Source organism: Girardinichthys multiradiatus, chromosome 17 (assembly GCF_021462225.1).
Source record: "Girardinichthys multiradiatus isolate DD_20200921_A chromosome 17, DD_fGirMul_XY1, whole genome shotgun sequence".
Taxonomy (NCBI): Eukaryota; Metazoa; Chordata; class Actinopteri; order Cyprinodontiformes; family Goodeidae; genus Girardinichthys; species Girardinichthys multiradiatus.
In genome coordinates, this window is record NC_061809.1 from 9,785,440 (window position 1) to 9,809,060 (window position 23,621).

At 40.8% G+C, this 23,621-nt stretch overlaps 1 protein-coding gene across 1 annotated transcript; it reads left to right on the plus strand.

The window, feature by feature from the left end:
• Window positions 1–462: 462 nt before the first annotated feature.
• LOC124883242 (ATP-binding cassette sub-family D member 2-like) lies at window positions 463–22,078 on the plus strand. Its single transcript, XM_047390253.1, has 10 exons — window positions 463–1,574; window positions 2,639–2,819; window positions 2,924–3,045; window positions 8,207–8,369; window positions 9,549–9,643; window positions 13,744–13,889; window positions 15,885–16,030; window positions 17,147–17,231; window positions 17,558–17,683; window positions 19,166–22,078. Exons 1-10 carry the CDS (start codon window positions 618–620, stop codon window positions 19,368–19,370), a joined length of 2,226 nt encoding a protein of 741 aa, XP_047246209.1. The 5' UTR covers window positions 463–617; the 3' UTR covers window positions 19,371–22,078.
• The last annotated feature ends 1,543 nt before the right edge of the window (window positions 22,079–23,621 follow it).

Genomic DNA, 23,621 nt, shown 5'->3' on the forward strand with positions numbered 1-23,621 from the left:
GTAGCCTATGTGAGTAAGGAGTGTTTTTTCTATAAATGAGAGAAAATGGCAAATATAACTGTTTATTATTTACTTGAGATTTCATATTTATATTCATTTGGATCCTGATCTACGTTTTTTGACTAAAGTCGGATACAAAACGACTTCAACACCAACAATACAAAAGAGCAAAGGAGGCACATGACGGAGCATTATTTAAAAACAAGGAAGTATGTGCAAAACATCAAGCTTTCTTTCCATCTGCAGCTCAACCAATGATATTAGAGCTCTAATCTTGTAGGGGGCGCGACCAATCAGAAAAGCTATTCCAAACACTTTCATCAAGGTAACGCAACTACAGTTGTTACAGGAAATAAGTTAGCTTTACAAACTAAGGGTTCAGTCGGTGTTGCTAACACTCAGTTTAATTTTGGTAATAGTATCCGGAAGTAGGTTTTTAGTGAACATTGTTTGGCTTGTTGCAGGTGGAAACGCAGCAGAATGTAACGTTGCTTGTAAACGGGCTGTCCTCACGTCTTCAGGGCCATTGCCAGTACCCGTCTCCGCTTTAAGGACGGCGAGGTTATTCGGTGTTTTCGGGGGATGGGTGTTGCACGGACGGTCAGCAGAGGTGACTAATGTTTGAAAAGATGTCCAACTTCCTCGATGCGGCGTCCAGAGTAAAATGGGACCGCACGGCTGCGGCGAAAAGAGCCGTCTTCCTGGCGGCTGCGGCTTATGGTGTTAAAACGCTGTACCCCATCATCTGGAAGCAGCTCTGCGGGAACAAAAAGCCCAACAGCGATCGCCTGACCTCGAAGGCGGAGAATGGCTCAGCGTGTTCTGGGAAAGCTCAGATAGACACTGTGGGCGATAAGAAAGCATCCCCGGGAGTCAACGCTGAGTTTTTCAAGCAGATCCTGGAACTTGGCAAAATCCTCTTTCCTAAGCTTGTTTCTAAAGAGCTAGGTTTGCTGTGCTTGCACTCTGTGGCGCTGATATCAAGGACATTTCTGTCCATTTACGTGGCCACCTTGGACGGGAAGATAGTCAAGACAATCGTGGAGAAAAAGCCCCGGCACTTCATCTTGCAGCTGATGAAATGGCTCCTCATCGCCATCCCGGCCACGTTCGTCAACAGCGCCATCCGGTACCTAGAGTGCAAGCTGGCTCTGGCCTTCCGCACCCGGCTGGTTAACCACGCTTACCGGACCTACTTCACCGATCAGACCTATTACAAAGTCAGCAACATGGACGGGAGGCTCGCCAACCCAGACCAGTCTCTCACCGAGGACGTGATGATGTTCTCCCAGTCGGTGGCCCATCTGTATTCCAACCTCACCAAGCCGATCCTGGATGTAATGCTGACCTCCTACACGCTGATTCAGACCGCCAGGGCGAGGGGAGCCAACGCTAGCGGGCCGACTCTGCTGGCCGGGCTGGTGGTCTTTGCCACGGCCAAGGTCCTGCGTGCATGCTCCCCGAAGTTTGGCAAGCTTGTTGCAGAGGAAGCCCACAGAAAGGGCTACCTGCGCTATGTGCACTCCAGGATTATTGCTAATGCTGAGGAAATAGCTTTTTACAGAGGACACAAGGTAAACTGGGCTGAATGAGGGGCTACAATTATTTTATGGGGTTTTACTCACTTATAATCTTAACATTACACCACAAAATGTGATGCTTTATAAACAAATACGTCAGCTGCTTATTTTCGGTTATAGATGCAACATTTGTGCATGCTTTGTATCAGTTTAAGTGAGCATAAACAGCAAAACCATCTGTATAGTCCCAAAGTATCCATCCTTCCTAAACCTTTCCTCATTTTGTCATGTCGCTAACTACGCATTTTTATTTGGATTTTATGTCCAAAGTAGGACATAAGTGTGGAGTGGAAGATAAATTATACATGGGTTTCAGCTTTTTTTTTTCTCAAATAAAAATATGAAGGGTGTGCATAACACTGCACATCAGCCTGAACACACCATCCCTACATGAAATATAGTGGTAGCTGCAATCAGGCTGGACCTTATCTTCAGCAAGTACAGCTGGATGGAGCTAAACACAAGATATTCCCAGAAAAAAAGCTTTTAGAGGCAGTAAAAAAACTTGAGAAAAGGGGCAGAGGTTCACCTTCCAGTAGGGCAGCGACCCTCATTATACACCTAGAGCTACAATGGAATAGTTTAGACCAACTCATATTCATGTCTTGTCAAAGTCCAGAGCTAAATCTAGTTGAGTCTGTGGCGAAAGTTGAAAATGTAAGCGCACAGACAATCTCCATCCAGTCTGATTGCGTTTGAGTTATTTTGCAAATAAGAAGGGGCTCAAAATGTGCAAAGCTTTAAGAGACATGCCCCCAAGACTTGCAGTTGGAGCAAAAGCTCTTTATTTCTAAGATAAAAGGAAAAAATAACATCTTTTTTTGTCACGTTGGTTTATCAAACTAAAACACTATAGAGTGCATTAACCACAAATTGTAAACATCTATTTGTGGTTCTTGGTGTGTGACTACTTTTTCACACAACTATATTCTCCCAGTACTTGTGCATTTTTGCAAATGGTAATGAAAAACTTGGACCATACCAAAATAAAAGCTTCATCCCTTGCAACGTTTACAAAAGAGCTCTTCTCTCCACCATGATGGTGGTGATCTATGCAGGTGGAGATGTGTCAGCTACAGAAGTGCTACCGAGCTCTGGCGGATCAGATGAACTTGATCCTGTCCAAGCGTCTCTGGTACATCATGATCGAGCAGTTCCTCATGAAGTACGTGTGGAGCGGCAGCGGGCTCGTCATGGTGGCCGTGCCGATCATAACAGCCACTGGTTTCGCTGACAACGGTAGGAACGTTTTCCATGACTCCCTCTCAAACAGTCGGACTTGCCTGTGTGAAGCTCCACTTCATAACTTATTACCATTAAATGTTTTCTCTCTCTGTCTGCAGAAACAGCAGGTGGACAGGCGCAGCTGATGGTGAGCGAGAGGACGGAGGCGTTCACCACCGCCCGTAACCTCTTGGCCTCCGGAGCTGATGCAATTGAGAGGATCATGTCCTCCTACAAAGAGGTTTGGACAACCCTACTTTAGAATTTGGAGCAGAAGCTCATTTTAAGATTATGGTTATGTAATTACATGTGTCTTCATGCACAACTACACCACTTAGTTGTTAGGAGCTGAAAAAAAAAAAAAAAACTGGATTGCAACTGTCTAGTGTTTGCATAAATTCTACATAAATTTGCACATTGAAGATTGATACAGCTTTCATTGAGCAGGCAGGTTCAGAGCCTTTTGTAAGCATTAGTACACGATGCATATGTTAGAAAGAGGATTATTTGCTTACAAAGAGGTTCTTGATGCCTGCTCGTGTGGTGAAGAGGAGGAATAGAAACTAGTGCTAGCGGTGGTGTTTCCTTATCTGTGCCACCTCCCATCATGCCACATTCCTCCAACCTGAGTGTAAACAGCAACGCATGGGCTTAAAATACGTTCAGCTGCTGTGTGTTTGATAAAATGAAATCAATTCATTGGCATTTTATTGGGTAATAAATAAGATACAGAGAAACAAGTTCTCTGACATCTATTACACATTGGTGTGAAAATCAGTAAAAGGTCTTACATTTGATCTTCTCGGTATTGGTCGAATTTTTTGGTTATATGTCTTACTTTTTTTTTTTTTTTTTATGTTCTTCTTCCATTGGCTGTTTTTTATCTCTTTTTTATTAAGTTATTTATATATATATGTATTGAGAAATGTGCCAGCATGTGCAATCATTGGCTCCATGTGTTGTAGTTGTTGCAAGGAAATTAGGGTGTTATAACTCAGCGACAAAACTGGGCTGCAAACTTCCCTATCAGACGTTAAGCCTTTCCCACAAACCTACAAGAAAGATCTGCTCTTGAAGCTGGCTTTTTGTCTTTGTCTAGGGAATTAAAATGACAACATTCATGTTATGCTATAAACCACTAGCTTCTTCGGGAAAGGGAGTGCACCAAGTTCTGGCTTGGAAAACACAGATTTTCAGATGGTCTGAAATAAGTATAAAGTTATGTTTCATTTGGGATATAAGGTAAGACTCCAACAGTCTGGAAAAGTATGGAATTCCCTGTTCTATCCATTGATTCAGCTGAAATTTTGAAATGAGGAATCCCTGTTTTATTTTTCTTAAACTGCTATAATACAGCCTTTTCATGGAAGGTAGTGAATATCCAACAATGTTCTGTGTCCTTTTCCTGCAGTGGCTTTAATACAGATCCTGGACAGAGAATAGGGAAATTCCACTGACTTTCTCAGCTCCCCTCGTTATCTTCTCCCCTCTTGTTTGCCATATTGCAATAGGAGTACAACATTAAGAAGCAGCATCTCAGCACCGTCAAACATGACACAAATCAAGTAATTCGTCTTTTGTCAGTGAAAAGGATTTTCACTGAAAATCCTGGTTATAGCAGCTTTAATTTCAGTCAGCATGTTGTTCTTTTTTGAGTAGATGTTGTGCAGATGCAGAGCAGCAAGCCCCTGCATGCAGTGGTCCAGATGTTTTCAGTATAACTTACAGCTGAGATGGAGCAGATTCCCGGGTCCAGAGGTCAGCTCATGCTTCCACACACTGCTGGTTTTCTATCAGAACGCCTCAGTTTGTGTGTGTAATCTCTTTCAGTTTGGTCCAGTTAATTTTAGGAGCACCAATTCACAATAAATGTTATCTCAAGGCTCTTTACGAAAATATGCAATGGTTATCCAATTATATCGGAGATTACAATGAAATAAACCAGTTCTTTTAGCTTTGTGTTGTTAGCCTGACGATGTTGATTTTTGTTCCGTATTTTATTTTGATTTTTCAGAAGTTGGTTGCAGTTCTGTTGGACCTTTGTCTTTTACTTACTTACAGATTTGCACGTTTATTTATTTTTTAGCTATTTATTCCTGAGCCTAGAGAGCAAGTACAATTTGTCTTCAGCTGTTATTTTGTAGCTTTTCTAAAAAAGAAACATGTTGCAGAAACAGGGACAGACCTCACAGGAAATAATTGCTGCTCCTAACAAGACAATGCTGAGTGTGCCATCCACCATTCTTTGGAGGCTTGATTACTTGCCATGACAAGACAACCGGGTCATTTCGGGTGTCGTCTGTGTTACACTGCTGCATATGTATGAGCATGGAAAACTAAAGTAACAAGCATCAAAATTACATGGCATCCTCACTGGTCAGCAGTGAACTGTGGGTATTCAGAGCTCCTTCCCTCAGGCTTAGCCTTGCTGTGAATAATCCACCATCTGTTGATCTTTTAGCCCTCTTACTTTCCCTCTCTTTTTGCCTTTTTGCCAGGATTTACTTTAGCACTCTTTCAGAAAATGTTATTTGATACATTTGTTTTATTTATTTTTATTCAGCAAAACGAGGGCCCATCATTTTTTATTAAAAGCAGTGCTGTTAAGGCCTGATCAATGTACCTACAGCCTGCAGCACATGTTCTCTCGTTTGCATTTTGTAGACCTTAGACTGACAAAATCGGTCAGGTTAAACCTCAAAGAAAAGCCAGGAAAGATCTGATCAGTGCACCTCTATTTGTTGGCTCTGCATATAGATATAAATGTAGCGGGAAGGACAAACTCAAGCATCTAGAAGTGAAGAGCTATGTCAAAGTTCTCGATTCAGCTACTGCTAGTAGCGCTACTCTCTCCAACAGACAGAAATATTATTGAAAAATGAAGCCATGGATATGACAAATTGTCGTAGTAAGATACAGATTACTAAAGTAATCAGGTAAATTAAACTGATTCTTAAGTTCCAGTTTTTGAATTTTAAATTTGGAATAACACTCACAATGTAAATGAAAGGGGAAGCTAGACTTTGGCATTAACTTGGTAAAGAAAACAAATACTCAAATGTATGAATAGTACATGTGGAGGAGACCCTGAAGGCATAGAAATAGTATTAATTAAAAACTACTGTCTGAAAACTTAATAACTAAACAGTGATTGTGCAAAAACCATAAAAAAATTTAAATACTATCGAAGTCTGCAATTTCGAAGTCCTGATCGGGACTTCTATGCCTGATATGAGCTATATATGAGAAACAGTTTGCCAATATCGATCCGATACTTTATCTAAAGCAAGGTGCTGAAAATCCAGTAACTTCAAAGTGCATTTCAGTAACTTTAAATTGCTTATTATGTAAATTTTATATACTATTTATCTCACCCACCTTTGATGTTCAGGAGGTCTTAAATAAGCTAGCTTCCTGTTCCTCCTGGCATTTTTTATGCTGAGCAGTTAGCTAACTTTCGCATGCTCAGCCTCACTTTTGATAGGATTTGTTCATTTGTTTGATGACATATTTTAGTGCGGTTCCGGGTAGCCGTGTGCAGACCAAGCTCGCTCAAAGGTTGTTCTCCTGCTTCATAAATGTAGCATTTTTATTCAGTGTAACAGGATAATATATTTCAGAGGATTACAAAATAAGCTAAATTAGGAGAGGCGCTTCCTTGTCTACATATGCTGTTATTATACAGTCATTATTGTGAGTCAAAGTAGAGTACAACACAACAGAGTTGTTGTAATATTTTTTCTTTTAACCTTGAAACACAAAAGCTCGGCAATACTCAATACTTAATACCTCCATAATTCAGTACAAGTACAGAAAACCAACCGAATTCTCTCTCTAAAATGTTCCCCGGAAAAGAAAGAGTGATTCAGTAAAGTAGATAAAAGCCTAATATTGACATGACATTTTCATGTTGAGGGTATGTAAACGTGCTTCCAGAACTGTACATTCTTTTGCTCTTGAACTTTAGCTGCCGGCGGGCTGACCAGAGAGATGTCACTGGGTGAAAGAACATGTCCCACATCGGGTCTGTGGATTCCCAGAAATACTCTGCAATGTTTAATATTTTCAAGCTGTGTCAACAGCCTGTATTGTCTTGCTGCGGGGTGCAAAGCCTCCAGTATCCTCCTTTTTCTCTGTAACATCTACCTGCTTTTAGCCATCGTCACAGAGGGAAATTTGTTTTCCAAATATGGAAATACTATTCTTTGCATGGATGGTTAATGTCTTCAGATGTTGCTTCATTTTTTCACAGAATGTTCTTTCCTCACAATGCCATCTAATTCTTTGAAGTGTACCAGACCCTCCTGTAGCAAAGCGTCCCCACAACATGATTTTGGCACCCTCTGTACTTAACAGTTGGGAGGGTGTTTTGAAGCTTGTAAGCTTTCCTATTTTTCCTCCAAAGGGAACAAGGGTCATTAAGGGTAAACTCTTTAACTTTAGTCTCATCCATTATTTAAGGTAATTTCCCTGCACGCATTTGCTATCTGCCATTTTATGGTGATTTTGGAGTAAGCTTTTGATAGCAGGACCATCCTATGCTGTTTATACTTACAACCTCACATAACCATTTTAAAAGATGAATATGGCACCTTCAGGCATCAGGACATTGTCGCCAAGGATGAACCAGATTTGTTGACGTCATCTTGGCTGATTTCCCTTTGATTTCTCTGTGATGTCAAAAAAAGAAGCGGTGTGTTTGGGTTGTGCCTTTAAAAACATCCTCATAAAAATCTTGAATTAACTCATCTGAACTTACAAAGCCATGACATCATCATCAGGTCTTTACCAGATTGCTTAAAGGTATAGGTTTGAGTTTAGTCAGTGACAATGATAACAATCTTTGAAAAATACCTTGATCAGGACCCCACTGCTAGACGTCTGATCACGACATCTCTAAAATGTGTCTTTTCAATTTTATTATGACTTTTTAAATATTGCTGTGATTGTAAATATGGGCAGGTTTAGCTCAGTAGCTATTTTGTTGTATCGTTTTCATACCTATATGAAGATCAGCAAATACCCCCTTGACTTTAATGGTATCTTCTCCGCTCTTTCCCTATTTGAAGATTGGCTAAGAGAAATATCCTATTTGTGGGATCATAATTATTCCTCAGGGAAACAGGAAGCCATGCGTTACTAATTACATGTTCTTAGATACTGATCTTTACCATCAGTGACTATAGTTGTACAGTTGAGTTGGATTGGATTTTGCAGGTGTTCTCTAGTACCTCCTGCCATTACCCCTGGGCTTACTTTAGTTTTCACTCACTGGCCACACAACACACTTGGCAGTGATAGTGTCCCATGACACAGTCGGATTCTCTCTCGGGTCGTGGTAACCTTGTTTTCTGATGTCTTCCTCGATGACCGTTGTCCCCCCCGTGCATTCGTTGACACAGGTTACAGAGCTGGCGGGCTATACCGCGAGGGTCCACAACATGTTTGTAGTGTTTGAGGACGTCCAGAAGGGGATCTACAAGCGCTCCTTTCTCTCTGCTACTACAGGAACAACGCTGAAGAGCAAACCTGAGATGCACATAGACGGGCCCCTGGAGATAAAAGGTGGGTTGGTCCTGCTGTGTGCGCAAATAACACCTGTGAGGGGACTTTGTATGGGTTTGTCACATGACTGCATATGCAAGCTAGGCTTTATCAGGATAAAATACAGTTACACCTACAATGAATATTGATTTTACTGTCTGTCATCAGGTCATGTTTCAGTATGTCCTTGTCCCATTTCAGATCTAGTGAAGTAGAAGCAAATGTGCTAAATGAGAAACGTGAACTAGACATGTTTGTTTGGACTAATCTGGAGCAAAAAAGTCTAGTGTAAGAGGGTGGCTAAAGAGTAAAAGATGGAATGGTTGCAAACATAAAACAGAGCTCTTATGCAAACATGATTTGTTTTTTCTTTTTTGAAAAGTTTGTATGTATCAAAATTACAATACAGATCATATAAATGATCAGGCAAATTGCTTCAAGAAAAAAGGGACACTGAAAAACAATCATATCTTTTGAATGCATGCATCCATACCTAAACACTACCAAGCTGCAGTTACTACCACACTCTTCTGTGTGGAAGCTTTTGCTGAATGAAGGAGACTCATAGTTAGCTATTTTCAGTTTCAATGAGGTGTTTAAAAAGTAGTCAGATGAAATAAAGATGTAAAAAACTATCTATAATCCGCTTTTCATTTAGGCTGTAAGGGAGAGCCAGATGTTTAGCTGCAAACAGGAAGGCTAAATGTGTTGCAGCAAGTTGCTACGTTTTATCCTTCTGATCTTTCACCTCATGCCTTCCATGAACTGTGCTGGATTAGGAAATGTTGTCAAGCCTTTCTGAAATCTCTGAGTTAGGAGTTAAGTCTATATTCTCTTGAGAATACAAACTGAGACGGCTTTTTCAGTGACGTTAGCTGCGCTAACCACACTGATCACTGATCGAGGATTCTGAACTCTTTTTAAATGTCAACTCTAGAATCTATTTCTTTGTTTTAAACTGGAAGAACCCTGTTTTACAATCCTCATAAAAACTTTGTGGCGTCGCTTCTGTTCACAGTAGGAGGGACAGAAATGTTTTTAGGCTATTTTTATATCAATTTATGCTATAGCTGTTGGTGAGAAATCTGTCAATGTTTACAAAAATGGGAGCTGGGAGATCTGCTTTATCTCTAGTTCAATTGAAAATGCAGGTAAAATGCAATACTTGATCACCTCTCTGTCTCTCGTTTTGCTCTGCAGGCGAAGTGATCGATGTGGACAACGGCATTGTGTGTGAAAACGTGCCAATCATCACACCGAATGCAGATGTTGTGGTGTCATGCCTGAACCTAAAGGTGAGGTTGATGCACTCTGTTTCTTTTTTTGAATCCCAAAGTTCAAATGTTACACTCTACCTGAAAGGCCAGACCCTCATCTAACCCAAGCCACACATCAGCTCCATGAGGACTGAGGTTTGTATGGTGTTTATTAGTATTTCCTAGAAATCCCCAGTAGTCTCATTAGACAAGAGATGTGTCTTTTGGGTCTCAACATGTTGCTGCCCCCCAGGAGAGGGGCTTCTATAATGAGATATTTTATAATACTTAAAAATAAAAATTATGCTGAAACTTCGACACAAGGCTGGACTTTTGCTGCTTTTCAAGCTAAATGTTCCAAATAAACCTTCATGTTACTTAAAAGACAGATGTCAAATTAATGCCAAAATTAGTTTACATTCTAATTTTATTGTTTGATTTTTAAGTGCTGAGACGCTGATTTGGTCCAGTACATGAAGAGATGGAGTGATGCATGTTTACAGGGTTCCTATTCAATCTAAAAAAGTTAGGATAAGTATAAAATTGGATTTCAGTATCTTCCAGGTCTGAATAAGTTTGGATAAACGTATGATAAAAGTATGTATATCCCATTTTCTAAATGTCATGCCTCCTTCCTTGTCTCCTTTCTTTTTTGCATATTTTCTTCTTTAAATTCCTGTCTTACATTCTAATGTCCTTCTTTTCTTCAATCCTTCATTTTTGTTCCTTGCACACCCTTACGTCTTTCTCTCCTTTTGTTCTTCCTTCCTTTCTTCTTTCTTTACTTAAGTCTTTCCTATCTTTTGTCCTACCTTTCTTTCCTTCCTTTTGGTTCCTCCTTCTCTTTCTTCCTTCCTTCCTTCTTTCCTTTCATCCTACCTCTCTTCGTTCCTCCCTCCCTTCCTTTCTACCTTCCGCCCACCCTCTCATCCTCCTTCCCTCCCGTCCGTCCATCCATCCTGGCAGTTTCATGTAGATTCCATACCTAAAACCTGCCTGCTGTTAAAATGTTTGCCATAACTTAATAGTGAACTATAGATTGGTAGTATTTTACAGTGAAGGACTGGGAACTCTTGGAAGTTAAGTCTCAAAAGGTCTAGAAGACAGTTGCTGCAGAGAAATAGGAATCGTCATACTCGTACTCGTCTTCCGTTTTATCCGGGACCGGGTTGCGGGGGCAGAAGACTCAGCAGAGACGCCCAGACGTCCCTCTCCCCAGAAACCTCCTCCAGCTGCTCCGGGGGGAGCCCAAGGCATTCCCAGGCCAGCCGGGAGACATAGTCCCTCCAGCATGCCCTGGGCCCTGAGGTATCCACTGATCACCACCCGGTGGTGAGTTGGATCCACTGGAAGAGGAGAAAGCCGGACAGACTTGGCAGGCTCAAGCGCATAGTGAGGGTCTGCTGGGAACATCTGGCAGAGCCCTCGGCCAGGGATGTATTCAACTCCCACCTCCGGGAGAGCTTTGACCAGATTCCGGGGGATGTTGGAGACATAGAGTCCGAGTGGACCATGTTCTCCACATCTATTGTCGATGCTGCCGCCCGTAGCTGCGGCCGTAAGGTCTGCAGTGCCTGTCACGGCGGCAATCCCCGAACCAGGTGGTGGACAGCGGCAGTAAGGGGCGCAGTCAAGCTGAAGAGGGAGTCCTATCGGCTGTGGTTGGCTTGTGGTACTCCTGAGGCGGCTGACGGGTACCGTGAGGCCCAGCGTGCCACGGCAGATGCAAAAACCCGGGCCTGTGAGGAGTTCAGTGAGGCCATTGAGAAGGACTACCGGTTTGCCTCGAAGCTTGAAGCGATTCTGGCAAACCATCCGGCGCTTCAGGAGGGGGAAGCAGTGCTTCGCCAACACTGTTTACAGTGGGGCGGGAGGCTGCTGACCTCGACTGGGGACATTATCCGGCGTTAGAAGGAGTACTTCGAGGATCTCCTCAATCCTGCCATCACACATTCCCTGGTGGAAACAAATGCTGGGGGCTCAGGGTTAGACTCTTTCATCACCCAGGATGAAGTCACCTAAGTAGTTAAAAAGCTCCGCAGTGGCAGGGCTTTGGGGGTGGATAAGATCCGCCCTGAGTACCTCAAGCCTCTGGATGTTGTAGGGCTGTCATGGTTGACACGCCTCTTCAACATTGCGTGATGGTCGGGGACAGTACCTCTGGACTGGCAGACTGGGGTGGTGGTCCCCCTTCATAAGAAGGGTGACTGGAGGGTGTGTTCCAACTACAGGGGGATCACACTCGTCAGCTTCCTTGGTAAGGCCTACGCCAGGGTATTGGAGAGGAGAGTCCGGCCGATAGTCAAACCTCGGCTTCAGGAGGAACAGTGTGGTTTTCGTCCCGGCCGTGGAACTCCAGAGAAATAGGAATCCTTTTTTAAATAAATAAACAATTCAGAAATAAAGGACACAGTTAAAAATCATGAAGCAACAGTTAGTTTTAAACTGTGCTTTACAGTCTAGATTTCCGTGTCTGTAGCTGTCATACTGTATCAGATATTTAATTATTTACACATCGCATTTGTTTTCATGGGAATCAAACTCTTGTATCTAACACAGCAAATACACTGTTTGATTGGCTGTTTTTAAAATCTGGGTTACTGACCTCTTTTTATAGTAATAATCCCACAAAGAAAGAAGTAAAAACATGAAAAGTAGAGAAATGAACCCAATAAATTGGAAATAGAAATGCTTTATTCTTCATTTGGGATCTCAACAGATGAGAGTTTTATGAGATGAATGTTTCTACACCCTGATCAGATGAGACAAGTAGGTTGATGGTGCTGTAAGCTACAGTACCATTTTATGCTTACACTCTTAGGACAGATAACTGAAGACCTTCTATATAAGGACCTGAGTTTTAGTATAGGTATTGTGTGACAACAGAGAGTTAATTTGGAGTCCAGCTGAGCAAATTGCAAGCAGAGAAAATGTGTTGACTATTTGGTCACGATACACTAACTATACTAACGCAGTTCCGTGGCCAGAGGTGCATACAACCCAGCATCTAGGCATCTCTTCTGAAAACGTTTGTGAAGGCCATGTAAAACCACAGGTCAGGGTCAGCAGATACTGAGGCATAAAATGCACAGATGTCTCCAACGTTTTGCAGAGTCAATAGCTACAGACCTCCAAAAGTTCACGCAGCCTTCAAATTTGCTTAAGTTCAGTGTCTAGATAACGGCTGCACCCAAGTGTTGCATCACCTAATGCAAAGACATCGGATGCAGTGTTCTAAAGTACGCTGCCATTGGACTCTGGAGTGGTGGAGACGTGTTCTTTGCAGGGACAAATCATGAGTCTCGGACATTTCAATGGACACTTCTGGTTGTCTGGCTGCACTGTGTCAGGTGTAAAGTTTTGTACAGAGCAGATTATGGTGTGAGGCGGTTTTTCAGGACTCTGAGTTCAGGACCCTGAGAATAGGAAGACATTTAAGACAATTTCATGCTCCAAACTTTGTAGGAACCATTGGAGAATTTCCCCTTCCTGTTCTAACATGAGTGAGCAAGATCCATAAAGACAATGATGAGCAAGCTTGATGTGGAGGAACTTGACTGGCCTGTACAAAGTCCTGACCTCAGTCCGATAGAACACCTTTGGGAAGAAGTAGGTCTTCTCATCCAACATCAGTGTCTGACCTAACACATGCTCTCCTGGAAGAATGCTCAGCAATTCCCATAAACACACTCCTAAACCTTATGGAAAGCCAAGCCTTCTTAGAAGAGCTGAAGCTGCTATAGCTTCAAACAGTGGCCAACATCGTAATGGACACCATGGATTAAAAATGGAATGCCACTCAAGCTCATATACGTGTGTAAAAACAGAGGAGCAAATACTTTTGGCACAATACCGCAGTTCAGCTTGTTCAGTTTCTTATTTAACAGTAAAGACACAGAGTTACTCACAAAAAATAACCTCCACATTTTTTACCTTTTACCTTCATCTAGCTTCTAAGTGTAGCTTACAGAAGTTTCTAGATGTAACAGTGTGTAACAATGTTTCCAGTCTCTGCTGCACTGTTAGGCTGGCAACACCATCTAACTCTGCACTCAGGTTTATATTCTAATGATGCACTGTAATTATCCTGATGGCCCCCTGCACTTCAGCTGCTTTAATAAATTGTCCTTCCTCCTCAGGTGGAAGAGGGCATGCACCTGTTGATCACAGGCCCAAATGGATGCGGAAAGAGCTCTTTGTTCAGGATTCTCAGCGGACTGTGGCCCGTCTACGGTGGCCGCCTGCACAAACCTTCCCCCGAGCACATGTTTTACATCCCTCAGAGGTATCCACATGAACTATAACCTGATATCCCACAGCAGAGACAGACCTTTAAACTTGGTACTGCTGAACCGTACCAGTAATCTAATACATCGTAACAGGACCTGTCTGTCAGCTGCAGAGAAACAAAAAACTTTAGAGAGAGTGAAATGTTTACAACATAATTAACAAAATACTTTTGTAGGACACTTTAATTTTTCTGTAGAAAGAGCATGAAAGTAATTATTCTGCAGATTTAATTTTTTAAAATGCAGTTTGACCACAATCAGATGTGCATGATATACTCTAGTACTGTTGTATGTCTTTTTCCTTCTTTTTTTTTACAGTTGGAATATCCCCAACTTTTATATATATATAAATGAGTCCCTTTTCCTACTGTACATAGTTTCAGTTTTAGCTTCAGGGAATTGGATGAAACCATCTGACATAGACCTGAAAGACATGGCAAGCAGCACAAGCCTCTATTAAAAAAAATCTGCTTGCTAAGACCTTCCTGCAGACCAGATTGTTCACTCAGTGGAAGCATATAGTGGTATTAATAATATATTAAAAGCAACCTAAGCTGTTGAGCAGACATCCTCTATTAATCTTGAACAGAGACAAGTATTTCAGTGCAAAAATAAAAGTTGTGATCCACACCCACAACAACACAATTAGCTACAGAATCAGATTAGTTTGAAAAGAAGCTCCGACCATCACTCTTTCTAAGATAAGACACTAGAGTTGGTGAGCTGTGAGCAGAATCTCTGTAAAGCAGCCGACTGCAGGCTAGTTAGAAAAATAAGCTAAAAACCTGTACAATAAGCACGTATAAACTACTTCTAAATTCAGCTAGCATTTATACTATATGTTTGCTTAACCCCATGTTATTATCTGCTTTATATAAAAGCTTTTACATCATGTTTTGAATTTTTGTGTAAATGCTGGGAAATTGTTGTAGTTTCACTTAAAGTTATCATATCACAAGAACGTTATCCTTATTCTGACTGTTGTTAGGAATAACCTTTATTAATATGACTCATAGCTGTTTTTCCCATTTATACCATATTGAAATAAAGTATAAGTTCTAATGTTTCCCTTTTGTTAGAATAGGATATGAATGCTCATAAACATACAGGACAAGGATAAATGGCCCAAGGTTTGTGATAAATGACCTGAGGCTGGGGCACTGGGTTTGAAAGGGTAGCAGCTGGTATAACTGGTTTGATTAGAAAGCCACAGCACACTTAGATTAAAGATGGACACCCACTACTACACAATCTAACAGAGAGACACCACAATGGTGACACATAGTCTACTGATAATCACTGAGGGAGGGCACATCCATTGCATTGGAGTACCAGATATAAAACTACATGTGACCTTCTTTCGGGGCTCTCCGTCAGCCTTTCACAGACAGCGATGGTCCGAGACGGGATCCTCAGCTCTGATCCCTGTAATCATTCTTCTGCCTTAATTTAGATTAAAGGAGCTAAAAGTTAGAAACTGTATGAGAGTCGTTCCTTTTAAGAGTCTTTAGATAGAGTGTGTGATTGCTTCTGGGGACCAAGGACCAGAGTAGCTCCTAGGTGTCTGACCGCCAACAGGGTGCGGTAGCTCGGACACTCTACAGTCATTAATCTATTCCCAATTGGTAAAAAATTATCAGTCTGTTATTTTGCACAATCACAAATAAGTCGGCTTACAAACTGCTTACAACCAAGCTATTTGCAGACCTCGTCATCCTGTGAACCAGCCAGAAACTACCAATGTAATCATACCCAGGGCTGAGGGAGGTGCAGTCTCCCTGCTGCAGAGCAGTGAATATTTTATAGTTAAGACTAGACAGCCACCTGGTAGCTGTAAGAGAAGCTGTTACACTATACACAATAGAAACAAAAGAAGCCAGAGTGATGTGCTATATGTACATATGCATAATCCCTTTTCATTATAATGAGCCTATAGAGCAAAGAAGCGCTCAGTGAGTACCGATTGTGTTCATCTGTGTACTTTTCTCCAGGCCATACATGTCAATTGGTTCACTGCGAGACCAGGTGATCTACCCAGACTCGGTGGAGGACATGGCCGCCAGAGGGCTGACCGACAAGGACCTGGATGCCATCCTGGACATCGTCAACCTGAATCATATCGTCACCAGAGAGGGAGGTAAGAGATTACCAAAGAGGACTTTCCAACTGTGAACGATCATTTCTAATGGGGGTTTCTTTTCCTGACATTTCAAAAATTGTATTTAGAAGCTATCCAAACTGACCGGGTAGGCCGGCGACTCCTAGGAAGGTTCACCACTGTTTTCTACATTTGTGGATAGTTCACTGGAGTTCCAAAGCCTTAGAAAGTGCTTGGTAACCCTTTTCCAGACTGGTAGAAGGTGTCTCTACAAGAAATATGGTGATGAGGCTATTTAAGTTTTTTGTCCCTGAAGTTATACTAGGATAACTATACTAGTTTATTTCTCTTTAGTGAAGTATTTTGTTATATATATATATTTTTTGTTGTAATACTCTTGTTCTTGCTTGTTTTTGAGCCAGATGAGTCTTTATAAAATATGAGGAATTATGACACTGATCAACAAAAGTAATTATGACCAATTAGGGTCACATAACCACATTTCCCTACAGAGTACTATGAATAGATTACAGATAATTACTGTAGGTCAGCGGGTATGAATTGACGCATAGTCAGGTTGAACCGAAACAAGAAAGGAACGAAACGGCAAAGAGGTCATTGCCATCTATTTACTTTCTAAAGATATTTTTTTGCCACTAGTGGCCTTTATTTTTATTTTTTGACAGTAGGCAAACAGGAAAGAGGGGTAGAGAGATGGGGAGACATTTGGCTAATGTCGCCGGGTCTGGGACTCGAACCCCGGACGGCCGCTTTGAGGACTGTAGCCTCCGTATAAGGTCGCGCGCTTAACCCCTACACCATCAGCGCCACGCCCCATCTATTGACTTTCTGTTTGACTTTTTCGACTTGTAAAAAAAAAAAAGAAAACACCTCAACCCTGTATCTAGGTCAGCATTTAGCCTTCGTTTCAGAGGGGATGTGTTGAATGGCATATCCCATAAATCGACCATTTAAAAAAGGAAAAACAATACATCTGTAAATGTGCTGCATTTCTATGTCTGTGTTTGTGTAACTTGGAAAATTGTGGCCAAAAAATTACCATCAAGCAGCTAAACAAAATGTAGAACCTAAGACAAATTAGTCCATTCTCAGAGAAAAGAACAGTCTCACATAATGTTATCTGTTTTTGTCAAGGCTGGGATGCTGAGCTCGACTGGAAAGATGTCCTGTCTGGAGGCGAGAAGCAGAGGATGGGCATGGCTCGCATGTTCTACCACAAGTAAGGCTGAATGGACCTGACTGTACGCTCAATTATCTCTTTGACCCCATATGGCACACCTGGAGCCGCTCATATGAACAGTTTGGGCTCAGGAAAACCATCTGAAAGCCTCTGCTGCATATGTTACTGTAGTTTTCAGACTTATTATTTTTTATCTTTAGTAAAGAGTCCTTTGCTTGAAATTCTGTAAAAACCACATTCTTTTTTCCATTGAATTCAAAAATGAAATTAACAAATTGGAGAAATGATTGAGTCCTTCTGTGCTGTTTATTTAGTAATACTTGTTGCACAGCAATAACTGGTATAATTTCCACTCTGTGTGCTAGGCCTAAATATGCTCTGTTGGACGAATGCACTAGTGCTGTGAGCATTGACGTAGAGGGAAAGATTTTCCAGGCTGCCAAGGATGCCGGCATCTCACTGCTCTCCATCACGCACCGACCCTCCCTGTGGTAAGACGAGTTACTCTATGGAAATCACCATTTCCAATGCTTGTTTAGGCACTTAAACTCATAAGGCTTTGTTACCCATAGTGCACCTGCCATATTGTGAGTGGCAAGTACTCTATGGAAGCCAGTACAAGAATCCTTGGAAACAGGCTTTTATGAAATACAAAGAAACACTGAGGTTGACGTTGATTTGATATTTATTAATAATTTTTATGCACATAAGTTTTGAACAAATAAAGGTTAATTAAACATATACGTGATGAGAAACCAATATGCAACACAGTGTGGCATAAAATTACAGAAAATATGCCAAACCACACAATTTATTTAACTGTGTTTAGCTATTTTCCTGGGTGGATATAAAACCCTTAAAAGGTTTTCTTTTAACACGTGATTATTAGTTATTAATCATTTTCATTGTGTTATAAGGGGGGAAAAAACACAAATTTCACATTTTGATTATTAATATTTTATTATAATCTAAGAATTTTGCTTGTTAGGATTAAAGGGCAACTAATGAAAATCTTATCTTAGGTTTGGTGCTCAAAAAATACAATATTTGCCCCTTTAAAGATCTCTTCTGTTTACACTTTTTTGTCACACTGAAATGTTTCAGATCCTGAAAAAATATCATGTCAGACAAAAATGACCCGATTAAATAAAAAAAGCCTTTTTCTGTTGAGGTTTTCATTTAATAAGGAAACAGCCATGTTGGAGGGATCTCAAACACCAACAGTCTGTTTCGGGTCATGCCACAACATCTCAATCGAAATGAAGTCCCTACTTTGACTAGGCCACTCCTAAACCTCCATTTTGATTTTTTGAACCGTTCAGAGATGGACCTGCTGGTTTGTTTTGGATTATTTGGATTATTGTTCCACTGCATAATCCAGGCTCACCAGCTGTAAAAACTGAGCCCAAATGAGCCCTGCAAAGCTTTAGATGTTGATCTTGGTTCTTTTGTGACCTCCTGGACGAGTTGTTGATGAACCTTTGGAGTAATTTTGGTAAGCCAGCCTCTCCTGGGAAGGTTCATCACAGTTCCATGTTTTTCTCCATTTGTTGATAATGGCTGTCACTGTGATTCGCTGTAGTCCCAAAGCCTTAGAAATTGCTTTGTTGACCTTTTCAGACTGATGGTTGTCAATGACTTTGTCTCTCATCTGTTATTTAGTTTCTTTTGATTTACGCATGATGTTTTGCTTTTTGAGATCTTTTAGCCTACTTCATGTTGTCAGACAGGTTCTATCCAGGTGATTTCTTAATTCTACATATCTGTAGCCTTGATTTTGAAAACTGCATGTTGTATTTACTCAGGTTAGCTTGGTCTCATATTTAAATTTGTTTGATGATCTGAACAACTGAGCGTGACAAAAACGTAAAAACAGGTGAAATTTGTTTTTACAGCTTTGTACAATCTGGGTGCTCGTAGAACATCCATATGCCTATACCTGAGCAAGTTCAACCTGTCTCTCTCCATATTAGGAAGTACCACACTCACCTGTTGCAGTTCGACGGGGATGGGGGCTGGCGCTTTGAGCAGCTGGACTCAGCAACCCGCCTCTCCCTCGCCGAGGAGAAGCAGCGGCTGGAGGCCCAGCTCGCCGGCATCCCCGAGATGCAAAGTCGCCTCAACGAGCTCTGCAAAATCCTGGGAGATGACTCCGTCCTCAAAACAGTTGAGGAGTGAGAGCGAAGAGTTGACAGGCGAGTCAACAGACAGGGAGGCAGGGAAAGAAATCAACATCTAGCACCTTTGTGTTAGCCTTTTCAGTTTTTCATGGTTTTCATGTTCCAAGCAAGAGCCCTGTTGTCTCCACCCTCTTCTATTCAATCCTATGCTCCAGTTTGAGAGGTGAGGGGAGTGAACAGAGCACATTGACAAGCATTACTCCCCCTGGCCACACACACACCGACTATAATTAACTGTAGACTTAACAGTGGGTTTTAGTGATTTTTACTAGCAAAAGCAACAGAAATGTTGAACCCAGATTAATTAAAATGATTGTTCAGTTTGTGATCTTATAGCACTTTACATTTAGAGGGCTGCCTCTGCTTGTTGTAATTTTTTATGCTGTGGTTATCAGCTGTGGTAGTTTTTTTTTTGTTGTTTGTCTTTTTTTTTTTTTTACTCAAAGCAGTATTCCAGGGGACAGCAAAGATGGCTGCCCTTCTGTTTTTACCTCCAGTTCAGCAAATATTTGATCATTGCTGAACATATTGAGAGAGCTTCTTTTTTTTTTTTATAACTCCTGTGTTTGCCTTTGGTTCTTAGTCACTTTTCTCAAACCTTTTGTCAAATTGCTGATCACATTTTGCCTGCAGACTCCATTGTCAGTGATTAGTGATGCAGCTCTGGCTCCCAAAGTTTCTGCTTTATTGAGCAAATACAAAGAGCTAAAGAGAGCAGAGAAGCAGGGGAAGCTGATGCTTTGTTGTCCTTTAGTTAGCACATATATTTTGCACGTGGTCATGCTGGTGGCTGCTCAGATAAAGCAACTATCAGCCACCTAGTTGTAGTTATGCTGTTGACACACACCACGCGCGTGTCTGCTTGGGTTGCTTTCTTTTAAAGGATTTTGAAGATTTCCGCCCATTCTTTGCAGAATATCTTAAGCTCAGTTAGATTAAACAAAGAACACCTGTGGATTGAAGTCTGGACTTTGACTGGGCCATTCAAACATGAATATATTTTGATCTACATCATTATGTATGATTTAGGGTAATTGTTTAATCGTAAGTCTTTTGTAGTCTCTCGCAGGTTTTCTTCTAGGACTGCCTTGTACTTAGCTGCACCTCCTTTCCCGTTAACTCTGACCATCTTCACTATTCCTACTGAAGAAAATCTTGCCCACAACATGACGGTGCCACCTCCATGTGCAGTGTGAGTTTTACACCATATATAGTTTTGCATGCGAGCCAGAAAGTTCTTATCTAACCATGTATTACAGATTTACTCTCTTCCCTACATGACCTGTTATGACATTCTTTCAGCAACGGCATTGTTCTTGACGCTTTTCCATAAAGACGAGTATAGAAGATACCTCATAGTGGAGTGAACACACATGATCTAACTCTCAATGATGGGAAGTGCTTTTTTTACAGGCTGTAGATACTGTTCTAGATACTGCCTGTAAATTCTAGATGTAATTCTAGATTTTTGCCGATACAAGCATGTCGTTTGTTTTCCCGACGTCGATGACATTGATCAGATGAGATCAGAACTTGTGATAGTGTGAAACTACTGATTTGTGACGTAAGCTTCCGTTTGCTCCATGAAGAAGCCCCCGATCCCTTCCTCGTCTTCAAGGATTTTTATTTAATTGGGTTCCAACCTGTGTACATGTTCGCTACATCCTGCATGAATCAAATCAGGAGCGGTGAACTTATGCCTTATGAATACACAGTGCTGTCCCACCCCCACCCTTTGCTGCACACTTCCAGGCAGCTGGCTGCTCTATTACTGAGCCTAGGTATCAAACTCAAGAAACAAAAACACATTTTATAGATCTTATAAAATAAATTCAATAATAATTTGATTGCTAAATTTGTGCAGCAGTGGGAATAGTTCTTGCTTTTTTGGTTTTAAATAAACACAGTTCATTTTTTAACCTTTTCATCTGTATTTTCTGTAAATACAGCGATGCAACAAGCCCATACATTGTTGCAGGCAGTTAAAACCGACAATCAGACCATCATGGGCAGAATGTAAACAGATGGGCTGCTGTTTTTAAGACTGTGACCCAGACATGCTGAGATGTCTTATTGAACATGTAATATATGTTGTCGCATTGTCAGGACGGAGCAGATCTCTCAACCTTAAAAGCTTCAATCCTTACTTCTAAGAAGCTTCAGATCAGCTGGGTGTGGTCAGAATCTTGACGTTTGCCCCAAAAAAAACATGAATGAAGAGCAAAAAATGGCTACTGAAAATGTAAACAGCTACTATTATTTTGAATAGTCATGTAATGTAATAAAATGCATAGAGAATTAACTTGGTACGAAAGAAGCACCTTGTAAAATGGATTAATTACTTTTTATTTTACTGAACTGGACTTTCTGTTTTGAGTTTAGACTTTGTCGACAGGAGGACAAGTGAGCCGCTGAATGACACAGAGTCTGCTGAGTGACACTAGACACTAGAGCATGAGGGCAGCTCTAAGTGATGCTGATGTTACACAGTTTCAGTTATTAAATGAGAAAAAAGTAAGAATCTTCATGTTTACAGGATACAATAAATGATGGAGTGCCCTCTTCCTGATGTAATTGTGCGCATTCTTAGATTGTGCTGTTAGATTTGTTTTACCTAATATTTTACATGTATGAGGTAATAAGATGCTGATGTGGTTCTTTGCCCTGGTTTTTTTCCCAATAAAAGACCTAAAGCTTGATACTAAACTGCTGTTGAGTGAAACTATCTACTAATTATCAGTACAGGTTGAAACCTTTTTCCCTGTGAGTTTTTTGTTTTTAGTCAGAGGTGTGCTGAAACAGCTCCTTATGCTCCCCCCAATTGACTAAAAGTTGATATTGCTACATTGAAAAACTGTTCTGTTGCCGTAGGATTGTTTGGTACTGGAAAGTCAAAGTGTCCCAGTTCCAAGTAGAAAGAAAAAAAGTTAAAGGCCAAATAAACAGTTAGCTAAAATCCAATATGGCTGCCGCACATGGAAAACGCAGTGAAAGCTGCAGGTACAAAGTATATTTTAGCACGCCGGACAGTTTGTATTGTGATGTGAAACTTTTTTTTGTAAATCTGTTAATTCAATCAAACAGTGCGAAACAATGTCATCTTGTATTGGAAATAGTAGTTACTATGTACTCGATTTGCACCCGAAAGTCATAATTCTACGCTGGTGGAAAAAACTTCAACATTATGTTTCCCTTCATTTTACGCATTCACACAGTAAAGGATCAATCTCACAGATAAATATTATAAAGTACTTCAGAGACTATTGTTGTATTTCTGACTAGAAATTTGGGGAAGATGTGCAAAAAGAATACACCATATTTTACTTGAACGTCTAAATGCAGAGTTCAGATTTAATATAAGTTCATGTATTATCAAAGGTTGGGCAGCACTATGCATATAATATTTATATAATACAATTTAAATAATAATAGGTGTTAGCTCCACAAAGCTTAATAAATTCAAGTGATTTTGTGACTTCCAGCTAAAATAGGCTCAAGTAGTCTGTGAGAATATTCCCAAACCAGAGTTTCAACTTCCATGACATGTCAAACACAACTCTAGTGCCACATCTCGCAAATCCTACTGGTTTTAACTAGAAAAGCAGCTAGAATCTGCTTACCCAGATCAGAATTGACCTCTTAGACAAATCGAAAAACACATCTATGTAGTCGGAGTGGTATCTTTTGAAGTTTCTGCCGGAAATAGACCAAAAATGTCAACCGAACCGTAATAAACACTTCTGAAATCAGTTTGGGCATATTATCAAAGTGAACCAAAACAACCACATTGGCAGACAACTGTTGGTTAAAGAATGGGATGTCATCCCATAGCAGTGTGTGACCAAACTGGTGACCAGCACAAAGATGGCAGGCTGCTTATTGTTAAACTAATAAATTGCCAAGCTACCAGTCTCAAACTTATATATGACAGCAAACGTAACCCAATAGCAGAATAAGCTTTTTGACATCAGCAAAGATGATTTATCAAGTTTTTCTCAGGTATAACCCACATACTCAACTTTGCTGCAATACTTGCAAACTAATTTTTCTTACAAACATGGCACCATATAAGGAGAAAAAAACAAACAACCTTCTAGTATAAATTTTAAAGCCAAGAACAGATCTTACAACAAATATTTTCTTTCTTTTTGTGCAAAATGTATATTACACAAAGCACAATAAAGGCCTGTATTGTTATTAAGCTAATTGACTATATCCGGCCCAACTCATCTCAACAAAGTGACATATA